Consider the following 23,146-nt stretch of genomic DNA (forward strand, 5'->3'; position numbering starts at 1 on the left):
GGGGGGGGGGGGGATTCTTGCTCAAATGAAAGTGTGCCTTCATTCATCTCTGTCCTTTGTGTTGCTGTAACCATAAAAAAACACACACACACACACACACACACACACACACACAGGCTTTTGTTGTTGCCCCCCCCCTATTGCGTAAATAGCGGAGACAAATGAACAAAAATCACCACTGATTGTCGACAGGTAAGACTGAAGAGGCTGAGACTGTGTGTCAGCGGGCCATCTGGGAACACAGTGACAGGCTCTGTGTGTGTGTGTGTGTGTGTGTGTGTGTGTGTGTGTGTGTGTGTGTGTGTGTGTGTGTGTGTGTGAGAGAAGGTTGTAACAATGAATCTGTGCTCTTTAGAAATGGAGATCAATTTCCACATGGTCGCCTTTAAAGGCTTTGGCAAAAGAATAATATTTAAGTGTGTGTGTGTTTTGTGTATGTACTTGTGTCTGTGTGTCGCTGGGCTTTTATGTGCACAGCGATTGAACAGGTGAATGCGTCTTTGTGGGATTCTCCCTCTCTCTGTGTGTGTGTGTGTGTGTGTGTGTGTGTGTGTGTGTGTTTGAAGGAGGTCCAGGCTCCATCTCTCAGCAAATCAGCAGGCCTGAAAATCCAATCTGCCTGGAGAGACAGCAGGCTTTACATCATCTGCCATGGATGGACACTATCAGCGCTTTATCAGTGACCGCCCCCCAAAACACACACACACACACACACACAATCTTTCGATGACCACATGCATGAATGAACACACACACACACACACACACACACAATCTTTCGATGACCACATGCATGAATGAACACACACACACCACGCTGTGACAGAGACTGATAGGCATTATTACTATAGTGGTTATGGAGGCAGGCAGAGGCAGAAATGGAGACTCTGGCTTCAGTCTGAAAAACCTTCAGAGGCTTCACACGGACGCAGACTCTGACAGCTGTGACTTCCCCTCTTTGCTGATGACACCTCACTATCCCACCTCATTTAACCTGTTGAGTTGGACCCTGTTTGTGACCCACATGACTGTAGGGAATCACATTCATCTACATCACCTTGGAAAAAGTTTCTTCTATTCACTGGAGAAAAGGTTGAAGATATTTTACCCCGACTGAAGTATGAAGGAATTCATTTGTTCATTCGTTCACACCGTTGTCTTTTTGTCCCACGGTGGATTGGTAGGAGATAGAGTGATGTATAAACATGACAAGTAACTCTGAAGGAGGTTCAGTTGCTTTATAATAGAGTCCTCTATTTTTACCTCATGTTTGGTTCAAATGAAAAAATAAACATAAGCGACACACTCATCCATCTAATATCCATCCTTTTTTATCCAGGTCACGGTGGCACCGAGATAAACAAATATCCTGTTCTGCAGCCAGTCAACTGTGGTTACAGAGAAGAAACTAAACCACTTTCAGCATTAGGCGTCTCAACTTTTTTAAAACTATGCTGCTTCTGAGCTCAGACATGCCTGAACAGGAGCCTGGTCAATTCTGGCTGCATCACAAGATTAACTGGTAGTAGTAAATCAGATTATAGTAAGGCATAAAAAAGTTGTACTTTAGTAACGCATAAATATTTCATAGTATACAATGTAATTAAAAAAAAAAAATCATACTATATTAATAAATAATAGTATAGTATGGCAGAAAGTCAAAAACATTATACGAAGGCATAAGAAGTCATAAAAACGACAGAATAATAAGGCAAAAAAACATCATAGTATAATAAGACATAGAAATCAAAAAATGACATAAGATACTAAAGCACAAAATACTAATTGGTATAGTAAGGCATAAAAACAGTAAACTGAGGCATAAAAACAGTAAACTGAGGCATAAAAACAGTAAACTGAGGCATAAAAATGACAGTAAAGTAAGTCATTAAAAGGACAGTGTAGTAAGATATAAAAACTTCATGGTATAGTTAAACTCAAGAACGACATAGTATAGTGAGGCATGAAAAGTCATAAAAACATATACGTATAATCAAAACTTCATAGTATTGTGAATTTTAAAAAAGTCATAAAAACGACATAGTATAATAATGTTATCATATAGTCAGGCATAAAAACATAGTATAGTAAGTTATATAAAGTCATAAATATGTCATAAAAAGTCATGAAAATGTCAGTAAATTATAAAAAGTCTTAAAAACATAGTATAGTAAGGCATAAATAAGGATAAAAACGTCAGTACAGTGAGGCATAAAAAGTTATGAAAACTGTAGTTAGGCTTAAAAATGTCATAGTATAATGAGCCATAAACTCGTACTAAAGGCATAAAAGGTCATAAAAACGTCATAGTTAAGTATAAAAATGTCAAAGTATAATAAGGTATAGAAAGTCAAAGACGACATAGTATAGTAAGTAATAAAAGTCATTAAAAGGACATAGTGTAGTAAGGCATCCAAAGTGAACGTATAGTAAAGCATAAAAACGTTAATCAGTGTTGCAAATTAACTTAATGTGCATGTCTTTGGACAGAGAGAGCCGCCTGTGTATGATACTGCATTATTATCTTACACATTAGGGAGACTGAACTGTCCGTAAACATGCACATGTGTGTGTGTGCACTGGGGTGTCATCGTGTTGGTTCCATCATGAGTGTATAAACAGTGACCTGCAGACTGGAGACAGAGGAGTGGGTGATGGAAACCCCACACACTCCAACTGCTGCAACTCTTCAGCTTGTGTGTATTTTCAGTTGCTGTCCATTACTGTGTGTGTGTGTGTGTGTGTGTGTGTGTGTGTGTGTGTGTGTGTGTGTGAATTAGAGAGACCGACAGATTGGACGACACAGTGCAAACTGAGGAGAAAAAGATTGAGCATATAGCAATCACTTCTCCATCTATCTGTCTGGATAATTAATATAAATCTGCTCATTTACCATCAGCCAATCAATCTAGATTTACACACTCTCTCCCTCAAACACACACACGCACACACTGAATCACGAGCACACTTAGCACTTCTTGATGGTCTGATTGTCTGGCTATATGGCTCTGCAGAAATCTGTAATGAATGAGAATGAAGCGGTGGAGGAGGGATAGAGGAAAAATATTCTGATTAGAGACAAATGAGTGAAAGATTGATGGGACCATCTCATCCTCCATGTGCTTCATTTAGCTCTAATGCTGGGCGGCTGGGTGGGTGAAAATGCAGGATTGTGCCACACCAGCTGGGATACACTTCTCTCCAAAATCATCCATCCATATGTTGTTGTGTGGGAGTTTAAGGCATTAGACAGCTCTGGAGATTTAGAAAATTCAGAGCATATACGGCTGCTGAACGCTTCATTACAACAAAGTCCAATGGGGCATGAAACACAAGCGGACAGGTGATGCGACAGGCGGTAAACAAGCCAGCTGTTTAGTGGGATTGTTTAAAATCACTTATTGTAGAGGTAAAACATGAAGTAATGTCAGCTCTTATTTCTCATCGCACAGGAAACCACAATATGCACAACTACGGCAAGTCTGGTAGGTCAAAGTTGGTCCGCAAACTACGACGGATGTTTATAATGGACAGTTTGGGCAATAATATTACTGTTCACAAATCTGAAGAGCACCTGACTGGTTTTAATAATGTCACCATGTTCCTATCTCTGTTATTACAGACGAGAACATGAACTGAAAGGATGGTGAAAAAAAAACACTTCAAAAACAAAGACTCCACTTAAAATAAACCGTAAATAACTCCTCATGTAACTAAAAAGTAACCACATACAATGAATGGATTTTCATTTTTGCCGTTTAAAAGCTGGAAAGATTAAATATTCAGTCTGTAATATTCTGTTCAAATTCAAAATTCATACTCTACAAGCACAACAGGTCATTCATTGAACTCTAGTGGAGGGTGTTTGTTCCTGAAATACATACTCTGTTAACATATCAGTAAATGAGCTCATTGTTGTTGTTGCTACACTCTAAAAGAAAATCCTAATTTTACAGAAAATAACTAAGTTTTCTAACAGAAATATTCAGTTTTTTTAAAAGTGTACAAAAGTCTGTAAAATTAGAGAAATCTGTAATTGTTAAATGCATTCATCAATGAATAATGCCAGCAGGCTAGCTGCTAATGCTAGCAAGCTAGCCGCCCCCCCCCCAGTGTCATCTTCTGTTTTTCCCTGTTCTTTTTCCTCCAATAATAATTTTAAAAAAAGCTAATGCTAATTAAAGCAAACTATCTTACAGGTTTACAAAGGTTGATTTAAAACTACAAACATTGGAATTATTTGTGAACATCACTTTACAAGCTCAAAATCATTTTGACCCTAATTTGAGCCTAGATACACACACACAGCTACAGCTGACAGTTTTGTTTTTATAAAACATCTGCTCACTAATACACATCTCAACATAAAACAAACTATGTTAAACATTACCTGGTTGTGGTTTAACTGGTAGTTTACTATTTGTAGCACTTGGTCAGTGAAGTGATAAACAGTTGTTACTGAGTAGTTCCTCATTACTCCATCACTATATCACAATAAGTTCCTTAACAACAAATCAGACACAGCAAGTTTCCAAACAAGTATTTTAAATGTAATATTCAAGCCGAATATATTAATAATCACATCCACGTTGTTTTCTGATGCATTCGATAATTCGACAACTTAAATGTACGTATGGGGTGGAGTAATGCGCATGACTTACCGTTTCTTTCTGGGTTCCACAAGGTGCAGTTCTGGCCCGAGGTGGATTCTGCCGTCCCTATGAAAACACAACAGGAAAAATAAGGACATGTCAAGCAGCTCCTCTTTTGACTGTGAAATGTTTGAGGCAGTCTAAGACTTCAGAACATAAAAGATGCAATCATCCACTTAAACCTCATTTAGCATATACTGTAATAAAAACAAAACTATGAATAAATGTGAACAAATGATACATGTGAAGAATTTGTAGAAGAGATTAATGTACATTTATATAAATAAACACATTAGTGGTGAGGCAACACAGACTGGAAGAGGAAGAGCTTCTGTCTATCTACACATGCAAAGCACAAAACTGTAAAACTTGGTGCCCAAAATTCTTGCAAGTGTGACACTGAGGTCACGAATAGAATTTAAATTCAGGTGTGAAAATAGGATCTAAATACTTGTAACCTCAGTGTCATACACTTGCAGATTTATGAAGGCAAGGGGATACTGCAGGACACATGGGTGGTCCCCGGCAGGATATAGCAGCATGAGGACAGGATGATGACATCACCACAAAGGCGGACTCAGAAAATAAGGCAAAAATAAATGCAATACGAATATTATGAAATGTAAATGCAAGGAAAAGGGTAAACAACTAGAGGTATGATAAGAATTCAAAGTACACACACTATATAACCAACAAATGCAGCAATACAAATATAGATATACTATAAAGAATCAGCAGTGTGAACATGTTTACACTGTGGGTCTGTTTAATCACAGTGGTATACACAAGTCTTACTTTTAAAAGTGAATGACAGCATGTTACTCACCTAGACCCTCCTCACTGTGTCTGGACTCTCTGCCGTTGGTGAGACAGGTGGATGCGGTATTACACCTGTACTGGCTCAGGTCCTGATAAAGACAGAGGGATGCTGAAATCTCCTGACAAATGTAAAGACCTAGTTCACTTTCAGTCATGACTGATCTCCTAAAACTTAATGTAAAGTGGTTACATTAGGTGAACCGATCGACGTGTATTCACTCGGTCTACTGGCTCCATACAATCTCACGTTACAGTCAGTTACAAGATGATCCTGAAGTTACTGACGTCACTAGCTGTACAACAGCCGAGAGCAACAGACACAATCCTACTAACCGCTAAAACGTCTGTAGACAACATCAATATCACCACCTGAAATGTTTTTTCAGTCGTTGCACTGATTATACTTTTAGCTAAAGAGCTAGCATTGATGCTACTCACCATGCTAAGAGGAAAGTTGCGAGCTCGGCATCAAACCGCATCTCTTTCCTCTCAGCAGCTTCTCCAGCGGCGGAAAAGTCACATCCAGATTTACTCGTGTTGCTTCTTTTCTTTGCCGTTGAACGTGGTTTCTTGTCGGGAGCGGTCCTTCGGGATACAGATAAATATCGTCTTTTAGGAGGTTCAGCCATTACTGTGTTTCTGTGATGCTAACTTCGAGCTCTGCCGGAAGTTATTCTTCTTCGTGGGACTGAGGGCAGACGTGACGCGCCACTGACTCACACAGCCTCTAGCGTCACAAAGTGGTATGAGTTAAAACAAAGACATTGAGCTTAACTTGACTGATATTGACACATTTGATGCATACAAAACATTTTGATTTGCTTTTACAGTATATAAATCTATGCATGGGATATAAAATACAATCATGCTTTCCCTTATACTTATATCAAATCTGTGATATACAAACATTTATATTTGCCCTTTTTGCATTCAGGCCAGTAGATGTTGCACTGCTCACATGAAGCATCAAGATATAAACCCTTTGTAGAACCACTTTGCTGAGAAAGTAAAACCTCCGACGCTGTGGGACTCACATCCAGTACCAGGCAGTTGATTTCTGCAAGCAAAGAAGATACAACAGCCCAGGAAATTTTACTCACCCAGTATTTCACTTATTGACTGTGGACTGCTCACAGAGCCAGGTGTCAGTTCACTGCTGCCATGTTGATTCTGGTGTCCCTATATGATGTCATGGGCTGTCTTACCAGTCACCGTATTTTGGCAGTCGTTGTTACAACCCAGTTAGGGGAAAAGGGAAGCAACATAAAACCAGGTGTTATTGGTAAATCAGATTCACTGATTTAATTTATTGCGTTAACAGGAGGGTAAACAAGTAAACATAAATACAAACAAGGCAAGAGGATAACTGAAGTAGGGGAACAGGCGCCAACAAAGAGCCTAACTATGCGATTCTAACCAACCCAAAAACACTAGAATCAGCACCTCTGTTCCTAATGTGTCCAACAGTCTTTTTCTAAGGGTGTGATGCACAATCAGAGTTTTAAACCTAGCCCAGTCCCCAACAATCAACACCAGCATCTCAAACCAAATCACAAATTACACACAAATGTTCACAGAGGCGGTACAGAGGCGAGCTGCCGATCATGTCAGCCGCCACTAACGATGTGCGGCCGGGCTCTTAAACTCTCTTCCTCTGATGCTCAAACGGCAACAGCTGTGGTGAAGACTGACAGGGTCATTGCTGCACCAATAGGAGAAGCCGTGGAGTCGGAGGCTCCTCCTCTCTGCTCCGACAGGGACAGGTAATCCATCAGTTAGTGTTAAAATGCTCGAGCTTTGTGCAGAAACAGGCTGTAATAACAAGAACAGCTGTAGAGAGTCTTTGCTCTGCACGGCCGCCTGCACCGGCTACCGGCCCGCAGCAGGCTCCTGGATACACGGTACGAAGTCGCTGCTAACACAGTTAGCATTCATGACTCAAGGTAAACTTTATATCTTAGTGTTAAAATAATCTTAGTAGCTAATTGTGTACATGTCCACATTTGGTAAATATCACATATATGAGGAGAAAGCTTGTAATATTAGCTGAAGTTACTGTGTGTAAGCTAACTGTGTGGCTAAACCGCTTGTATTAAAACCATAGATCGAGGGAAAACATGTTATAACGTGTTTTAAAATGAGTTCTACAAAGCGAAGGTGACGTCACCGACCTTAGTGTTAACAGAGACAGCGGGTTGTCAGTGTCGGTAAGTCACGGTCACTAAACGATCCCGTTATTACAGTGAACTGTCGTGTCGTGTTTGTTCATATTAAGTTTGGTTCAGTGTTAGTCGGATAGTTTTCAGCTCTAGTTCATTTCATTATTGATGACAGGAGTCAAAACATCTGTTGGAGTGATTGTGTCTGTGTCAGAATAAAGAACATGACTGAGAGCTGAGAACCATCATGACATGTGCACCTGCACAATGACTCCAAACTCAGTATTAGTTTCTATTCTATTGTTATTTCATATAAAACCGTTCAGCAGACTGTTTATTACAACTAAGCTGAGGGAATAATGTATTTTCAGATATCTGTGATCATCTAATCAGAGTGCTGCTTCTTTTGTCTTTTTCTCTATACTCTAGAATATGATATTGATCTGATTTCTCTCTATTATAATGTTTTTTTTTCCATCCAGCCAAGGTCTGGATCTTTGGGGACACCTACAACCTCTTGCAGCGATGATGGAGGCCCTGCACCACCTCCACCTGCAGTGTCCACACATGAAGATCTTCTCTTCTCATACATACACACAGTGTCTTATATGATGACATAGTATTTTTTAATTTTACATTGGTGGCCATAACATTGTTCAGTCTGATCAGCTCTGCTCTTCCTTGTTCCCTTCACCCTCACTGTCGTATTACACTCTCTGCCCCACGTCACACATACAGTCACATGACTTTTAGACTCCACTGTAGCTGTAACAAATTGTCAATAGATTAAAACATTAGAGTCCATATTTCATATTCCTCAGCCATTATAGTTAATATCAGTGTGCTGTTCCAACAGCATCACTTATTGAGAGGGAGATTGTTACTGGAGCAAATAAATATCAACTGTCTCACACATTAGGACTCATGATGAATAATAATTATACTTGTTACTAAAGATTCTGTTGCACTGTCTATTCAACTACTTCTTTTTATTAAACAAACTTACATATGACAGTGAAATTCAGTTTTAACTTTACCCACAACTATTTTTTGATTTTAAATAGTTGATTGTAAATTGTACACCATTTAATTAATCCATTTATTACATTCTTTTAGACATGTTTCCAGTGTTGTAAATTGTTTAAATTAATGTAGTTTATAATGTCCAATAAAGTTATTTATGAAGCTCTTGCTTTAACTTTGTTGATGGTTTTTATAGAACACATCTGGTAAGAATTTTCACATAGTAACATGTACAGCACTGTGTGACTTTTTCTATGTTAGCTTTAATCAACAACATAAATACTAGAAATATTTAAATGTCTGACAAGTTGATCCATACTTTCACCTGTGGAGGTGGTGACAGTGCTAGAGATGACTTAATCACCACTTAATCAGTTTAATATTTATTAATTCTGATCTTAAAAGTGTTGCTACCATCACCTGTCAATAACAGCAGAAATAAAGTTTCAGGTAAGAAACTGAACCTGTGAACACTGAAGACAGAATAATAAACTAACTCATCAGCAGTTGGTCTGTCATTTCATCAGAGGAAGATGAACTGGGAGGTTTTCTACTATCATCATCATCATCATCATCATCATCATCATCATCATCATCACAGCACATTAGAGAACTAAGGATGTCCATGCAGTCTCCCTTCAACCAGATGGATGGAAACTAATGAGCTGCTCTGTACATGAGCTCCTCCTTCTGTTGGCACAGATCACTCACTTTTCACAGTGTGGAAACCTTTCAAATGACAATAAAACACAAACACTTGAGTTAAGATGCGGTGGATCACAGTTAATCACAAATATCGATCAGCTGTCAGGACAGGTGCATGAATGTCTGCTTCAGTTGAGGACTGGTTTGAGTTTTAAATGAACAATCTTCTATATGACAAATATGTGTCTACACATTCTGCGCGTTACACTAACGCAGATCAATTAAACTGGGTCACATGTGGAGAAACACAAACCAAACGTCGTTAGATTAACGTCGATTAAATTCACCTTTTTATTGGGCTTTGACTGAACACCTCCACGGGCTAACCCAGGTTGACACAGGTTATCAGCCCAGCGGGGCCAGGTACCGTTAGCATAGCAATCGCTAAGTTATCAGCTAACGCTAGCACTAGCGAGCTAGCTTGGTTAGCAAGGTGCATCTTCACCTGAACTCTGATATTAACAGGGATGCTAATTTTGGCTAGCAAAGAAACAGGATTAAAACAAAATGTACTTACCGGAAAAAACTGAACCGCCGACTCCTCTGAGTGTCTTTGAGAACAACTGAACACTGAACGAGACATTTTCAGGTAAACAACATGTTGGAGCTAACTTTGATGAACTGAAAACACAATGACAAGTCAAATGTCCGACACATCGCTTTAACGTCTATTATCTTTTAAATAGGAACATAATTTTAAAAACGAACATCAAGTTGTATTGAAGAAAAACTGAGAACATTTACTGAGGTAATAAATCAAGTGACAACAGGGTAATTTCCCCTTAGACTTCAATACAATCTGACTTCTTTTTCCAACCAGTGGAGTCGCCCCCTGATGGTCATTCGATAGAATGCAAGTTCTGGCACTTCCGCATTGGCTTCATTTTCCAGACCCGTTCCAGGCCTGTGTAAACCAATAATTTAGTTCAGGATGTTTTTAATGTCTGTAAATTGTTTCTAGAAAGAGATCCCCATCTCAATGAGACCCGTTTTAAATAAAGAAATTAATGATATTTGACATAGTTTTAGATTAGTGTGTTGCATATAAATCAGTGTGAATGATGAAGTATTCATTTCATTGTGATTACTTAAATAAATAAAAGCCCTAAAATGTAGTGTAATGTAGTTAGAATAAGTTCACTTCACTTTGGAGGTCTCGCATCACACACAATCATCTGTAAAGCAATGCATCCTGGAAATATAAAGAAGTCCTTGAAACGTGTTTCACACTTTATTCATAGAAAAGCACTGAGATTCCAACACAAATCAATATAAAATGGTAGTAGCGTTACATAAATAGTAATAAATTCTCGCTTTATAGACAGTAGCTCAAGAAGTTGCACAAAAAAATTACAAATTAAAAAAAAGTGTTGATGATAAGCTATCATACTTCTGTGGCAACAAATACTGGAAATACCTTTTTCATAATCAGTAGCACAAAGAGGCAACAAACACTTTCAAATTTTCCCTTAAGTTAGAAAAAAAAAAATCCAAAAATAAAACAAACTGGGAAACAGTAGGTGAACTAGATCTCTACCTGCGAATAGTACTGTCCTACGAAAGAAAGAAAGAAAGAAAGAAAGAAAGAAAGACAGAAAGAAAGAAAAACTTAAGGAACTGGTTGATACAGTTAACACAGAGAAAAACGGTTAAGATGGAGGAACGTCTTTGTTGTAATGCCGTCAGTTAATGCATCACATAAAGGCAGCTGACTGGAGCTTCCAAGTTAAGCAACTGGTAAAATAATATCCCTCTTTCATATATGATTCAACAAAAACATCCCTATCATGCTGATGTAGTAGCCCAGAAATTAATTCAAACTTTTTTTCTTTTCTTTTTTTTCAAATCCGCATCGTGTAAAAACTTTGCAGCAACAAAAGAAAACCAGCTAGTTTTTGTCAAAAGCTGACACGCGGCTGCTGCACTGATATCCGACGACAGAGGAAGTGGCTGCAGTGAAAGCACTGACACATCGATGCGTTGCTGCGACACCAAAAAAATCCTCCCGGCGTGAGAGGGGAACGAGGGATAAACGACAGAGAATTAGAAAAAAGAAAGTATGGTAGAGAGATAGGAGAAGGCTGAAGGGAGCAGAGAAAGCAATAAAGGAAAAAAAAACAAAACAAGATACAACAAATGAGGAATGAACACAAGGTCATCCACAGGTCGTCTCTTTTGTTCATACAGTTGCTGTTTCTGACTGACGTCTGCGTATTGTTCTGTCTCACTGCGGTGCTGCCACACAACACGACACCTCTGAGAAGACACTAAAGGCTTGAGTCCTGATTAAATAAAACCAACAAAGAAGAAAAGCAAAAATAAACTTTGTACATTGATCGGTCAGAAAGGCATTTTCCACCATTTTTTTTTTTTTTTTTTTTCTCCTCTAAATGTTGCAGCGAATGCAGGCTGGCTACTGCGCATTGTCCAAATACAAGCATGCTGTGTCTTGTCTTTGTGTGCCCCCCCTCCCCCCAAACCCCCCTCTCTATCTTTAATAGTGGTTCGGTCCACTGTGTCTCTTCCTCCCAAGTTTTTAGAGGGCATCTTTAAGAGGTGACAAGATCATCAAAGTGGTTCTGCATAGTCAGGTTTAGTACGTATCTGTTTACAAATGAATGCCTCACTCATTTTCCTCAACTCCCAATAACATGCCTCCTTTTGGAAAACAGATTTTTTTTTTCTTTGCAAATCTAAAAAGAACAAAAAACAAAAAAACAAAACAAAAAAAAAAAACACAAATAATAATAGTTATTATAGCAAAAAACAAACTGAAATAAATGTACACAGGAGCACCTGAGAAATGCCTTGAAGTCTTTGCTCTTAAAAAAACGCTGTCAAATTCCCCCGTCCAAAACAATTCAAGTACACCCCCGCCAAAAAACAAAAAAACATAAAAATAAAGAAAAAAACAAAACAAACACATAACATACTTATCATAAATAATTATAACTTTACAATTTTCTGAATTGACACTTTAATATTTACAATATCTTAAATGCTTAATGCTACTACTTTTTGTTTTGTTTCTTTAAGTGATGTCCCTGAGAACTGAGTTTAGCCTCTCTTTTCTTTCTTTTTGCTCAATTTTCCTTTTTCCCCCTCTTCTATCTGCGTTTCTTCAGATCAAAAAAAGGCCCAGAGCTGTGACTGACTACCCGGGTAGTGGGTGAAGGTAGCTCTCATGGAATGTAAAAGCAGACTAGAAAATGTTCCTCCATTCAAAAACCTTATTCTTTTATTCTCCTGCCATCGACAAGCTGACTCATCCATTGTGTGTGTGTGTGTGTGTGTTTTAAATCTATTTAAATCCTGTTCTGTTTGTGTGTCTGCGGTTCCTACTCAGTCACACAAAGTTACTAAACAATCAATAAATAAATGCTGAAGCAGGCAGGAACGTACTGAAGAGGTATTTGTGTGAAGTGCTTGTACGATGACCAGTCCGACCAGTGAAAGATTCAAGCTCTTGCTGTACTGTTTACTGCCATTAACAGCACTTTGCCACTGGGTAAGAAAAGGGGGAGGCGCATATACCCCCCCCCCCCACCTTCGCCCCACCATAAAGAAAAACAACTTCCTGTGCTGAGGCGTGTTGTCTCACATATGTACGATTACGTCGTTAAGTCATAAAATATACAGTATGTTTTGTATGTGCACTGTATTTCTGACACGGCCACTCGTCTTCACAGTCCAGAAATGATCACAACCAGTAGCATTCACAGGTACGTAGCTTTAGTAACTACAGACCCTTTTCCACCAAGACGTAAGAACTGGAGGAACAACAGAAGCTTCTTTAGCATGTTTCATGTCAGCCATGATGGAAGAAGTGCAATTACTACAGTTATTGTGTTTTTGTTTAAATGTTTTAAATATTCACCTTTTTTCTTTTTTTTAACTGTTAACCAATTACCTTTTTTGTTTTAGTATATTCAAACGCCACTTAAACCACTCTTAATTGATTTTTTACAAAGTTGGTTTAGCTAACATTGTTAGCTAATCTGGTGGCTTATGTTAGCAAACAGTTGCTAGCATGTCTAGCAGCATCGAGCATTCATTTGACTGTTTTCTGCTGGCCACCTAACAAACATAAGGCCAATGTTAACTCTCTTTTCAGCTGTGTTTTCCTCTCTACCACCACTCGAGGTAGCTAAAACCTCCACTTTACTCATTAGCTAGCTGCTAATAACTATGACTTCCTGCCGTTTGGTGCAGGGCAGGCGGTGTACTGCACGATGCCTGCTGTCGCTGGAAGTAAGGTTGTTATGAGCAGTAAGACTGAACCAAACAGTACATTATCTGGCAGAAAACATAAACTGTTAGCTAAATGATGCTAAATGATGCTAATTCTCTGTGCGTCTATCACTGAGTGACCTTTTCTTACATAAAAATATTAATTAGCGCAGATTCATCAGTGGTTTAAGCTTAGCTGTATAATAAATTAATGGAAAAGAGTTTTTAGAAAGCTTTTTGACATAGCCAATACTCCAAGTTAAGCTAATCAGTCCAAGGTTATTTATCACTTATTTCCTCTTGCTGCTACTGTAATTGTTGGCTGTTCTATATAAACAGTGCTTGTTGGACTATGATGGAAAGTACTGCCGACTCAGGACCAACATTATAAACCAGATTTCTGCTCTTAAAATGGGATTCACGCAAAGGTTCTGGGAAACCACGAGTTCCCGAGTTCTCACAAAACCTTTTGAAATGGAAAAGGGCCTTTAGCTACAGGCAGAGTTGACCACTAACAGTCACTGAAATCAACCAGGTCCAAATATGTTCCGCTTCCTAACCGAATACAAGACGGTGAAATTAATGCCGCTGGACGATCAAATATTGAAGCAGACTTGACTTATATTGCTCGTTGACTAGCGTCTTGATCTAGCGTGTGAAAAGTGACTGTTGGAGTCGTATAGATTTAAAAGGTTTTGGCCACAAATAGCTGTACAGCAGTGCAGTCGTATCTCTAGAGATGGGCATAATGTGACCCCCACTGTTCATCACAGTTGTATTTTGTCACTGTTAATAAGCTTATAGGAGGACGTAAGAGATATACTGTATATATATATATATTTATATATATGTGTGTGTGCATGTGGAGCCTCTACTACTCTACCTTAGCTAGAACAGCCTGAATAATGTCACTGTCAGGCTGCTGGATTTGAGAACATGCACTCTGTGAAGCATTATCTCTTAATGAAAAGCACTGACCAGCAGGTGTAGAGGACAGGAGCTAGTCTAGAGTGGCTTCAGTCAAGTTTTTCAAACCTGTTGGTGCCGACTTCTTCTACAGAGAGACCACACATGCGTAGTTCTGTATTCTGCCCTCTCTACTCTAAGATGCCCTGAATGAAACAAGAGGCCATTTCTGATAGAGAAGTTAAAGCTGACAAATAATACAGTCGAGGTATGACAGCAACACTATGTGTGTTTTCCACATCAGTGGGTTTTTTTTTTCTTTTTTGGAATGACATGTTTCTTCCACTTTGAAAAACACTTCTTCTTTTACCCCCAGCTGAAAGCGTCTTCTGGCTCAAAGTAAGTACCCCATCCAACATCATTTGGTTTTTATATCGTCATGTGCCACTGAAAAACAAAAGTTGCTTTTGCTTTTTTTTTTTGTCATCACAATCTTTTTGACTTTTTCATATTAGATTCAACATTAGCTGGAGGAGAAAAATGCTTTGTTTTTGTTGGTGTTTCTTTGACATTTCAAGCCGCTGCCCCCTCCCCCTCCTTTTGCAGTCTCAATGAAGTAGAGCAATGTACTGCAAACACTTCCTGGTTCACATTCAAGAAACAAAACAACAAAACAGGGACAAAAACTTATGACTTAGTCAACAAATGGCTCAAAATAAGTAAAAATACAAAGAATCTAAAAAGCCTTAAATAGAAACAAATAAGTTTAACTACTTCCCAGGGAGAGCGTCCCTGTGAGGGAGGGGTAAGGTCAGCCGAAGCGCTCCCTGACCAACATCATCAGTTTCTTCTTGCCCTTGTAGATCTGTTTCAGGTTGTCTATGAACTGGGCGAACTGAATGTGGCCGTCCTGTGCCAGCAGGAAAGTCACCCTTGCTTTGCTCAGGAACTCTATGAACTCTCCGTAGTGCCGCGGACTGATGTGCGTCAGTCGAGAGTGCGTGGTGTTGATGTACGCCGAGATCGTGGCGTCCAGGAGCTGCCGCAACGGCGCCTTGTCCGTTGACATCAGCTTCCCAGAGTTCCTTCTCCCGGGGATGCCGGCGAGACCCGGCGCCGTCATGGTGCACCGCCTCAAGATGTCAGACAGCACCGTGGCGCAGTGCACGCTCTTCACCACCAGGGGAATAATGGCTGCAAGCTCATTTTTACCCAAAGAGTGGCTGAGCGCGCAGGCCCAGAGCACGTCATTAATAGCCGGGTGTGTGTCCTGGTTGTAAGCCAGGTTTAGATGGGTCATGGCGAGGGAGGCCAATTTGAACGACCGCAGAGGGTATCCTCTGTGCTCCATGTACCTCGCAATGGTAAACAGCTGGGAGTACGTCATTCCTGTGGACGCTGCGTCGATCACGATCTGGTAGGCCGTCTCGAACGCGATGTGGTCCTTCTCGCAGAGCGTCAGCGCCGACAGAGCGCAGTTCTGGGGGTCCTTCATGGCGCACTGCAGGGCCAGGGTTCTCGCACAGCTGGCCAGCTCCTCGCGCTGGGGGTAGTCGAGGCTGAGGCGCAGGATGGTGTTGTGGGACATGACGGTGGCCGCCACGATGCTGGTGGCCTCGGTCGGTGTGAAGAGAGTGTACCAGCTCTGCAAGATGCTCACCAACGCCCGCAGACCTGGGGGGGGGAGATTTAACATTTATTGATTCTACTTTTCTGAGAACTTGTTGATTTATTAAAGCTCCATATTTTCTTCTTCTCCTGTGTTTTATTTTGAAGTGTTGATCCATAAGAAGATATATTTATGGTTAAAAGAACCAAAAACCATCTCAGTGTAGTTTTACATCTCCTCTCTCAGGCTTCTCTCTGGAGCTCTAGTAACAACAGGTCTGTGAGCCAATCAGAAGAGAGGAGGCTCTGAGCCTCTCTCCCGATTGGCTTACTGTTTTCTGAGTGGTCCAATAAAAATAAAGCAGATTTCAGGTAAAAACACTCAGAGAAACAAAATACTGCAAGGTCGGATGGTGGGTCCAGGTGGGCGGGGCTTGGTGACTGCTTTGTTGTGACATCACAAAGTTCCAGAAGTCCTGACGGCTGGTTTTAAGGTTCAGTTTCTGAATACAGGCTGTGTGCATTTCTCTGTGGACTGAGGCTTTGATACTTTCACAGTATTAATATAGAAGCTAGAGCTGATCTATAATCACACTACACATGGACGTTTCACTTTATACATTACGGACCTTTAGATTTATTCCATTTTTCACAATGATGTGACAGGGGAGAGAGGAAAAGAGATGATAATAATGTGCTTTATTTTGAAATGTGAAACGGCCAGAGTATCAGCTAATTACAGACTGCAGATTAAATTAAGGGAAAAACCTTATGGAGGGTAGAACTACTGGAAGGGTCTGCTGGTGTGTGTGTGTGTGTGTGTGTGTGTGTGTGTTAAAAGGCATCACATACCGACTTCAGTGGCGCAGGTTACCAGCCAGCGAACCATCTCCCTCCTTCTCCAGTTCAGCGTGGACAGAGTCATCCTCATCACCTGAAAAACAGAGACACACAATGATGTTTTCTGATTTTCCTACTTTGTTTAATTAGAAGAAGAATAACTAATTACCCTTATGACATTTCAATATTTTCTTTCTCCTAACTTTGCAAATATCTACAAGCTTAAAAAGCTTTTTTTTTTTAATTTTGAGAAAATAAAAAATCTAAAATATACAAACATTCAGCGGTGAGCATGCCGCATGTTGTTTAACATTTAGAAGTCAGGACAACACCACACTCTCCAGAGATGACAGATGCATCCGAAGTATGTTCATAATTACACACATGACTAACTGCGACTCTTCCATTTTGAGCACTTTATCAGCAGCTTTGCGGAGAGGAATTCTGCCCAAACTCTAAATACCAGGAGGAAGAGGCGGGCGAAGCCGCAGCGACACCGCTGCCATGGCGATGTGTAGAGTTTCTGTGTTTACTGTGGAACCCAAAAGGCTCAATTATGTGGTTTCTTCTCATCAACAAACGGTTAAGACGCTGTGTGATGTTTTCTCTGTTAATTTGTAGCGAGGCTGCGGACGACTGCAGAAATGACAAGTTCAAAGAAACTGTTGAATGTTTTGACGAGTGACCAGCACGCACTTTTTTTTTGAGGTGAAATGATTTATGAAAATTATTGACTTGCCTTACTCGCTCTCTCTTGCTCGCTCTCACACACACACACACACACACACACACACACACACACTTAGTACCTGCAGTCCTAGCTCCAGTGCCACGTTGAGCAGGGTTATATCAGGCGGGTTGTCAGCGGGCGTGGCTATCTTAAAGGCATCCTGGGCCAGTTTGAAGATTAAGGAAGAGGAGTGGATGTTTTTCTGGATGGCCTCCAGCACCGTCCGCAACCTCAACATGTCGCCTGCAGACAAAAGAAAACGTAACATTAGATCTTGATAAATACGAGTGACAGGTTGAACATTTCGGGGACGTCGTGGACGTGTCGATGGTACCTTTAGCAGCAGTTAGCATGGTGGAGGCCAGCTCGCACTGCTGTGACTCCAGGTGTCCCAGTGTGAACCAGCGCGGGTATCTACTCGGGACTATGGAGATACCGTGGTGAGGGTGGCCCACGTCCCCGGAGCCCGCCGACGACTCCAGCACCGGGAGCCTGAAAAGAAAAGAAACATCCATTTTTAATATGTCTTTAGTTATTATCGGGTTTTACGGTTTTCTTTAAATGTCAGTTTGTTTAAAATATAAGACGAATTTCACAATTGAAATAGGTGAAAGTAATTAATTCTAAAGATAAAATTAGAAACAGCTTTAGTGGCTGTGGTCAGGTGCGAACATCTATATTTTAGGGTACACCTAGATTTAATAAATGCAGTCTAATACTATGACCCTACAATCAATGACAGTTCATAGACATAATTGAGGGTGGATAAAAAATTAAAAACATCTGTTTGAATAAGAGTGAAATTCAACAGCATCGCAAAAACTGCAGCCTCCAGAACGACCATAAACTTTAACCATAAAAACTGAGCTTGTTTACAGGAAATAAAGAAACAATACACATCATGACATAAAGGCCGCTGTTTGTTCTGACCATAAAAGGTATCACAAATCATTTGCAAGGGACACGCAGCGCTTTGGATCAGAACCTGACCTCATTGCACGGAGAGCGACTTTATACGCCAGGTCTGCGTCGTGCGGCAGCAGGGCAGAGAAGAGGTACTTGGCGAAGGTGTGCATGGGAACGCTCTCCCTGTGGATGACTTCACCCAGACCGCTAAACGGACCAGCTGCACCAAGAGAAACACAAGATAATGTTTTACACGTGCACACTGTATCGTACGAGCTTTGACACAAAGTGTTGTTGTTGTCGTCGTTGTTGTTGTTGTTGTTGTCGTCGTACCATCTAGTAGCTGTATGGCCTGTTTCCGAAGAGTTTGAACCAGGAGATCGTCCAGCTCCAGCTCTTGAAGTTTTGCAACAATCTGCTCCTCGTTGCGACAAACCTGCAACAAATTCACAACAAACATTTGATTGGCTGTGATAAATGTTCAGTTTGATATCGACGAGAAGCGAGAGGGAAATCTGGAGCTAAAGGAGCTAAACTGTTAAATCTATTCAAGAATAACACACAAGTGGAGATCCTTTAATTAAACCTGTTTAAATGGAGTAAAAACTAAACTGACTTCACCTTAAAAAAAACAAAAAAAACACTTTGAAGTGTAAATACCCTTTAAGAAGGGATTTTGAGTTTGAGGTATTATCAGACCAGCAGTACTTTAATTCCTCACACTCTTGAATGAATGAATGAATGAATGAATGAATCCACTACACGACAGAGACTGTTTTTATTTCAGCCACAGATCCTGAGAGCTGCTTTCACAGATTTTTATATGCGATTCTTGTCTAAAACATTAATGTTTTTGCTGATTCCCGTGACATTAACAAAGGTCTGTGGCAGCCGTGTTAAGCACTTTAAAGCAGATTACCACTCGCACAAAGAAACGTTCCTTGGATTGATTCTAATTCACAGTGAACTTAAGTACTGTGACTTTCTGTGTGTTTTTCAGGGGGGGAAAAACTGACGTGACCTTTTCTCTCTGTTTGCAGGGAGAGTGCTTCACACAGACGTTTAATCATAGTGATTTTCTATCATGACGGTGTTGTCTACAACAGACAAATTTTTAATATGCAACAAACCATAAATGCATTTCTCTTTCAGGGGGATAAAAATCAGACAGCCAACTAGAACTCAAGATTCTGTTCAGATGTATATATTATTACTACAAATCATCATGCGACTGTGTATTTCAGAAGTAGCATACCTTATCCTGAGCGTACAGGCCCTCGGGCATTATCCTCTGCTGCCCCATGCCCATCAGAGCCACCTCTAAGGACAGAGTCAGGTATGACTCCCCACCGTCAGGGCTTCCCCACACGGGCACATGGTGGTAGACTGGAGGTCTGGGTTCTCCTTCTGAGGTAAAGGAAGAGAAATTAGAGTATTACATGAGTACAAGATGAAAAATATGAAGCTCTGTCCTCGCAGCTTCCAGGTCTGTGTTCCTAGTAAACGTTAGGTAAAGCAAAAAATAATAATAATATATAATAATAATCTGAACAGGAAAAAAAAACTAAAAATCTTCCAGTCTCGTGTTAATTGAACTGAAATGACATTTTGCGTTTGTCAGTGATCAGTTTTCAGTCATTGTGTTGTGGAGCTACTGAACTCGGCGCTCTGTTAATCTCCATCTCACTGCTCTCAGAGGACGAGGGGAGGGATTCATTGCCGAACTTTTTAGTCGCAGGAAATTACCCAGAGGGTGGCTCAAATTCTCAAGCTGCCATAAATAAATTAAATAAGAAGTAGAACCAGTTGGGTGGAAAATTATCCAACCTGGCAACACTGAGCTTCACTGTAAAACAAACGGGAAAAGAGAATCTACGGTCCTCATTCACGTTTTCACATGGAACAAGGACAGTGGGCGTTTTGTCCTGTTTCTTACAGTGTAGTAGAAGAGATGGAAGGAGCGATTACATCAACCAGTTACTCTTTTACAGAGAACTGCAGTAGGACATGCTCCTCATTTAATGAAGGACGGCGCTCGCTTGTCTTAAACCGAACTAAAATCATCCAGGAAATACAAACGTCGACCGGGGAGCGATTAAAGCTGCGTGCAACATAAAAGAAATGTGGGCTACACGGCAGACTGTGCTCACAAAGTATTAAGATGGCCGCTCAGCCCCACACCGAGGCCTGACAACTATAACTGAGAACAGATGCCACCAGAGTCTCAGCTGTTGATTGGTGCCCATTTGTCCCCCCCCCATCACTCTGCTTAAATCCCCTCCGAGCAACAGATCCCCTCAATCCTGTTTATTCCAGGGATGTGTGTGTGTGTGTGTGTGTGTGTGTGTGTGTGTGAGTGCGTGCGTAAATCTAGGGTGAAGTGGAAACTGGTTTTACAGACTTAACCCCATCGCTAACTCATTTTGTTTTTCTTTTTTTCCTTTTTCTTTTATACATCGGCTGTTGATTGATTGGTTGATTTGAAAAGATCAGTGATGAATGAGCATTCTGATTGGGTGACACATCAGTCTGGGTCCCTCCCCATTCTTTGACAGATGTTCCCAGCTGTCTTCCATTGGGAAATAAAGCATGGTGACCAGGGCTATTCACACACACACACACACACACACACACACACACACACACACTAATCATACCACTCTCCTCAAATTCCCAAAACAACAAAAGACAATCACTCACTCTTTCACCAACACACACACACACACACACACACACACACACACACACACACACACACACACACACACACACCACTGAGTGTGCCAGTGGTCATTGCATTGTTTGAACTGACAATAGTTCCCTGTAGCCTGGTGACAATGAGAAAACCCAGCCCCTATTCTGCTTTGTTGCAATGACCACTGGTGCAAAAAAAAAGGCCCTGGGCAGGGTGAGAAATGCAAATGGTGATGGATTCTATACATACCACACACACACACACACACACACACACACACACACACACACACACACACACACACACAGACACTAAAAAGAGCATGGTCTAAATGAGCAGGGTGTTGCAGCTCGATCCATTCATGCTCTGCTAGTTTATGGCCGTCTGCAGCACAATAGCGCCTGGTCCTCGTATAAGAACACGGAGTGTGTTGTCTGATGAGTCACTGCTGGTGAACCCCATCACCTCTGCGTCGGCCGGCTGGTCAACTGTGCCAGGAGTTACACCTCCTGTTTGTGAAATGAGCTCCACGATGAACATACTGTGGCGTGAGGAGCGTCACGGTCGAGTGTGTGTTTTGTTTACTTCATAGGTTTAGTGGACAGGAGTGTAGCTCAGACACTGAACAGTGGGACACGCAGAGGACGAATGATTCTGAGGTTAACATACAATCATTTTCGTTATCGATACATTTTTCAACAAACAGATCAAACATTTAGTCTTTAAAGTGTCTGATAAGGAGCTCGAGGTGTCACCTTCAAACAGTGCAAACAATGATAAGCTAATGATGCTAATAATGAGCTAAAGTTATTTCCACAGTGTTTGTAAACAGCGATGACGTATTTTGTGGGTGGAGCCGAACTGGTGACAGCGGTGTCAGGTGTCAATTTAAAAACAAAGGAACATGGATCGACCGGACGGCTTCTCTAAGCAGAAGACAGAGTGAATACGTGAATAAGTGACCGATGAGGGAACAAAGTCCGGCCTCTGTCATCGCGTCGTGGTCCCGAGGATTAGCCAAGCGTTCAGTCGTAGCACAAAGTAAATGTCAGAAACGAGATCTAAATGTTAAATATTCACTCTGCAGAAGAGCCGACATGATAAAGACACTCAGGTGGTGGAAGGTGAAAACAGAGTGTAATGTTTGTGAAGGCAGGCGATGAAGCACGTCCGTCTTTTTGCTGGTAACAATGTGAAGCTTCATCACAGCCTCGTTTTTAAACTGAGTCTCACTGTGAGGAGAAACAGAGGTGCGTCTTTGTTTCGTACCTCCGGTGTCCATGCTGTTGTCGTCGTCCATGCGGCAGGTTTCGGTGAGCGTGGTGAACAGGCAGCCAATCGGGTCCAAGGGGTGACCCACCCAGCCTTCCAGGTTGGTGGTGGAGGTCACACCCCTCTGGAGAAGCTCTGAACAAGGAGGAGAGACGAGAGGTCAAGGTTTTACACCGCTCCGCTAAAACAGACACAGCACCGTGTGTGTGTGTGTGTGTGTGTGTGTGTGTGTGTGTGTGTGTGTGTGTGTGTGTGTTACCTTTCTTTTGGTGTTTGTAGATGTCCATCTGTCTCTGCTGTTGGAGGCGGAGCGTGTTGATGATGGCAACCGCCAATCGCAGGGCTTCCCTGGAGTAACCGTGGGAACGCAGGGCATCGACGCGGGCGCACGCTGTCGGGACGTGGTCTGTATGGTCAACAGGGGAGAAAAGGTAGGGTCAGGACAGATACACACAACACACAACACACACAACACACACATCACTACAGCCAGTTACAGATGTGTATTTTTCCTCCAAACTTTTTCACTCACTCTCTCAGTAATAGACAGAATAGACAAAAACACACACTGCAGGACACTGAATGTAGTTACTAAAGGCAC

At 41.1% G+C, this 23,146-nt stretch overlaps 1 protein-coding gene and 1 long non-coding RNA gene across 2 annotated transcripts in view; both read right to left on the bottom strand.

The window, feature by feature from the left end:
- Nucleotides 1-4,667: 4,667 nt before the first annotated feature.
- On the bottom strand, nt 4,668-6,162 carry LOC147819233 (uncharacterized). The gene is made up of 3 exons (XR_015437110.1): nt 5,910-6,162; nt 5,479-5,560; nt 4,668-4,718 (listed from the first exon to the last, which is right to left on the bottom strand). It is a non-coding gene; the product is annotated as an uncharacterized LOC147819233 (long non-coding RNA).
- A 4,414-nt stretch (nt 6,163-10,576) lies between these two features.
- The window catches only part of zswim5 (zinc finger, SWIM-type containing 5), a 66,499-nt gene continuing 53,929 nt past the window's right edge, over nt 10,577-23,146 (bottom strand). Inside the window, exons 8-16 of the mRNA XM_023404062.2 lie at nt 22,805-22,951; nt 22,543-22,680; nt 19,834-19,985; nt 18,912-19,014; nt 18,663-18,798; nt 18,007-18,164; nt 17,752-17,915; nt 16,955-17,036; nt 10,577-16,168 (exon numbers count right to left, since the gene is read on the bottom strand). Coding sequence (XP_023259830.1) covers nt 15,306-16,168; nt 16,955-17,036; nt 17,752-17,915; nt 18,007-18,164; nt 18,663-18,798; nt 18,912-19,014; nt 19,834-19,985; nt 22,543-22,680; nt 22,805-22,951 — 1,943 coding nt within the window. The 3' untranslated portion in view covers nt 10,577-15,305. The remainder of the gene's footprint in view (nt 16,169-16,954; nt 17,037-17,751; nt 17,916-18,006; nt 18,165-18,662; nt 18,799-18,911; nt 19,015-19,833; nt 19,986-22,542; nt 22,681-22,804; nt 22,952-23,146) is intronic.

The sequence above is a fragment of the Seriola lalandi genome, unplaced genomic scaffold, assembly GCF_002814215.2.
Source record: "Seriola lalandi dorsalis isolate HSWRI2012SDOR001 ecotype SW California unplaced genomic scaffold, Sedor1 jcf7180002054208, whole genome shotgun sequence".
NCBI lineage: Eukaryota > Metazoa > Chordata > Actinopteri > Carangiformes > Carangidae > Seriola > Seriola lalandi.